Below are 514 nucleotides of genomic sequence, written 5' to 3'. Positions count from 1 at the left end.
AAATGGCTGCAATATAACAAAGAGTGAAAAATTTAAGGGGGTCTGAATACTTTCCGTACCCACTGTAGTTTTAATAAATTATAATTTGTATGAGTGTAGTATATGTAAAAGCATTCATTTATAAATTATTATTATATTTAGATTATGTGAAGGCCAAGAAAGGGAAAGTGTCCATGACGTCTGACGAACACCCCCGTCCTCAGACCACACTGGAGCAGATGGCAAAGCTGCCGACCGTCTTCAAGAAAGGAGGCACTGTTACTGCAGCCAATGCTTCGGTGGGTCAAACTGATTTTTACTAAATAAAAGTCAGAGAGAGGATGTGCTTTTAAACAGCATTATTTATAATAGTAATTAATTACTATCATATTTGTTATATATTTGTTATTGTGTATATTTGTTATATACACATTCTTATAATAAATTATTATTTTATTATATATACAGTTGAGGTCAAAAGTTTACATCCCCCTTTCAGAATCTGCAAAATGTTAATTATTTTACCAGAATAAGA

General features: G+C 31.9%; 1 protein-coding gene across 2 annotated transcripts in view; it reads left to right on the top strand.

The window, feature by feature from the left end:
• Positions 1–514, top strand: part of LOC107671002 (3-ketoacyl-CoA thiolase, mitochondrial-like) — an 8,411-nt gene that overhangs the window by 4,706 nt on the left and 3,191 nt on the right. Inside the window, exon 7 of one of the 2 annotated variants that reach the window (XM_016463819.1) lies at positions 153–278. The exons of the other annotated variant lie outside the window; for it this stretch is intronic. Coding sequence (XP_016319305.1) covers positions 153–278 — 126 coding nt within the window. The remainder of the gene's footprint in view (positions 1–152; positions 279–514) is intronic. 2 annotated transcript variants of the gene reach the window in all.

This window comes from Sinocyclocheilus anshuiensis, unplaced genomic scaffold (assembly GCF_001515605.1).
Source record: "Sinocyclocheilus anshuiensis isolate Anshui unplaced genomic scaffold, SAMN03320099.WGS_v1.1 scaffold332, whole genome shotgun sequence".
Classification (NCBI taxonomy): Eukaryota; Metazoa; Chordata; class Actinopteri; order Cypriniformes; family Cyprinidae; genus Sinocyclocheilus; species Sinocyclocheilus anshuiensis.
This window is presented reverse-complemented; position numbering and strand designations above follow the sequence as displayed.